Source organism: Cicer arietinum, chromosome 1 (genome assembly GCF_000331145.2).
Source record: "Cicer arietinum cultivar CDC Frontier isolate Library 1 chromosome 1, Cicar.CDCFrontier_v2.0, whole genome shotgun sequence".
Lineage (NCBI taxonomy): Eukaryota > Viridiplantae > Streptophyta > Magnoliopsida > Fabales > Fabaceae > Cicer > Cicer arietinum.
In genome coordinates this window covers 1,771,904-1,774,570 of record NC_021160.2, presented here as the reverse complement: position 1 = coordinate 1,774,570, position 2,667 = coordinate 1,771,904, and the positions used below count along the sequence as shown (strand labels likewise).

Sequence of the window (2,667 nt, the reverse complement as noted above, 5' to 3'; positions counted from 1 at the left end):
CTCTTCCACCTCTCTCACTCTCACCCTACTCATTTCGCTCTTCACCTTCGTAAAGGTAAACTTTCCCAATTCTTTTTTCTCTCTCTGTCAAATGCGAATAATCCAACTACTCTTCACTGAATTTCCTTCATCTTTGCTAAAATTATTCATTTGATTCCTTCAAAACCGTCCGAATTTCCTTCTTTACAGTTGATTTTTTGTTTTTGTTGATTCTCTCACAATATTTATCTAGAAATGCTCTTATGCGCTGTGAATTTCCTTCTTACTGATTTGTTTATTCTGTTATATGCCGTAATTTCAACGCAATTTTATGATTCGGTCAACCATAATGAAAATTCAATAACGTGAAAGGAATAATGTTGTTTGTTTTTGGTAGGGTTATCCAGTTCGTGAATAGATTGTTGCTTGTGTTCTAGAAAAAGAAATTATTTTGAATTGCTTTAAGTGGAAAAATGGGGGATAAAGAAAAAGAACCAGTCTTGGAAGATGATGCAATGGGTTCATGTTCTGCGTGGGGCAATTTTGAGGACGACGATGTAATGCAGCAACAATGCTCGATTCAGGATGATGAAGCCAAGAAATTTCCATATGTTGGTGACAAGGCAAGTCTAAGTGCATAATAATTCTTTGAAACTTGTTTATCTAGTCACTAAGGTTTAATTGGTTGAATTTGATCTATTTGAGGAAAGTGCCAAAAGTTATTAAACTCAAATGGCGGCATTACTATTAATATTATTAGCATAATGCTTGAAACTTGTTTACAAAAAATGCATCGCAAGAAAGCAACAAAGCTCTCTGATTGGTTGCCTTTTCACTCATTCCTACATGTTTTCCTTCAAATGCCGAAATAATCACCTGTACCGTCTTCAAAATAAATGACACATTTACAGTCATTGTTTTGGTATGGATATATTGGTTTGTAATAATAAAGTACTTCTGTTATTATTATTATTATTAGTTTTATAATTTGGTATTTCTTTATTGGATGGAATATGATTTTAGTAATGATTGATAGAGTAAAGATTCCATGTGGTAAATTGGCAGGAACCGCTGTCTAGCTTGGCTGCTGAATATCAATCAGGCAGTCCTATCTTACTGGAGAAAATCAAGGTTTGTGCTCTGCTGAATATGATTTTTGTGCTCTGTTGTATCACATCCTTGCATGGTTTCATGTTTCATGAATCTTTCTTTTATTCCATTTAATACAGGTGCTTGATGAGCAATATGCTGCCATTCGGCGTACTCGGGGAGATGGAAACTGCTTCTTTCGAGGCTTTATGTTTTCGTACCTTGTATGTTTTATTGTTTCAAGTTCAGAAGCATCCTCTACTTTGTACATTGATGGATATTCTTGCTCGGATCTAGGGAGTATGTAATGTTCCAAATTTCCAATAATTTCAGTCAATAAATTAACTCTCTATCTCTATCTCTAGGAGCATATTTTGGAATCTCAAGACAATGCAGAAATTGACCGCGTCAAAGCCAACGTTGAGCGAAGTAGAAAAGCACTTCAGACCTTGGGTTATGCAGAGTTGACTTTTGAAGATTTTTTTACGGTAACTTATCAGCTGCATTCTTTGCTCCTTGTGTTTAGGGGTTATATTTTTGTTTATTATTTTATAAATATCTCAATGATTTACTAGCCAAAATGAATATACCCACTGAACTTATGGAAAATGCTCTATAAATAAGCATATTGTACTTGGGTATACATAACAATCTCTGTTAACCTTTGGGCTAGTCGAAAGTAGTTTCTATGACTTTACGTCTGCCTTCTGTCTACCAAGTCTTGAATTATGGGAAGTATTTGAATAGATCTTCCATATGTGCAGTTTTAATTTTGTTAACAATTTCTTAAGTCATGTGAGAATTGGGTGACTCAGTTTACTAATATAAGAATTTGAATTCATCTTTTTAATGTGTGTTTTACAAAGTTTAAAGAAATAAAATAAATTGTCTTAAGTATCATGCGATGGTTTGTTATCATCTTCAATGTCATGTCGATCTTTCTTTATATATACTTCTCTCCTTTTCAAATGATGATAGAGGATGATCACTTGGGTGCGGAGTTATTGTAATATCATATAGAAAACCAAGAACCATTATAGCAACAAAATTTAGGCCTCTTAATGTTATGGAGCTATTGAAGTGATCTACAGTAGAAATTGGCAGATCAGAGCTATGTTTTTATTTTGGTCAACTAGATCAGAACTATGTTATGGGGTGTGTGTTTTGCTGTGGAAGCTATCCAAGGAAAAACTGACCAGTAGTTGAAATTAAAACTCTTGATTTTTCAAAAAAATTTGGGAAATCACACAAGAGAAAAAAAAAAATATAGGCTGCATTCAATCTGAATTCTGAACAAAGTTTTCTATTGAAGGGAATAATTTGGAAAATTTTCTGGGATATAGTTCTTCTATTTGTGTTGGTGAAAGTATAAACAAAACCAGAATTACTTTGTTTAACTTTTTTTTGAATGCTATGATTTGGACATCTGGACCCCAGGCAGATATACTAATTCTAAATCTGTAGAGGTACTTCCAAATGTTAGTAAGCTTCCATACAATTGTTTTCCTCATCTAAGGATATGAATTTACCTTTTACTATCTTATTGTAAAAAAATTTCAGCTATTCCTTGAGCAGCTGGAAGATGTTATTCAAGGGAAA

At 33.4% G+C, this 2,667-nt stretch overlaps 1 protein-coding gene across 2 annotated transcripts in view; it reads left to right on the top strand.

Annotated features, from left to right (window-relative positions):
- Positions 1-2,667, top strand: part of LOC101492113 (OVARIAN TUMOR DOMAIN-containing deubiquitinating enzyme 1) — a 5,460-nt gene that overhangs the window by 661 nt on the left and 2,132 nt on the right. The window contains exons 2-7 of one of the 2 annotated variants that reach the window (XM_073364386.1): positions 2-55; positions 377-602; positions 1,045-1,110; positions 1,209-1,292; positions 1,434-1,556; positions 2,629-2,667. In XM_073364386.1, coding sequence (XP_073220487.1) covers positions 453-602; positions 1,045-1,110; positions 1,209-1,292; positions 1,434-1,556; positions 2,629-2,667 — 462 coding nt within the window. In that variant the 5' untranslated portion in view covers positions 2-55; positions 377-452. The remainder of the gene's footprint in view (position 1; positions 56-376; positions 603-1,044; positions 1,111-1,208; positions 1,293-1,433; positions 1,557-2,628) is intronic. The other variant, XM_073364388.1, reaches the window with a different exon arrangement.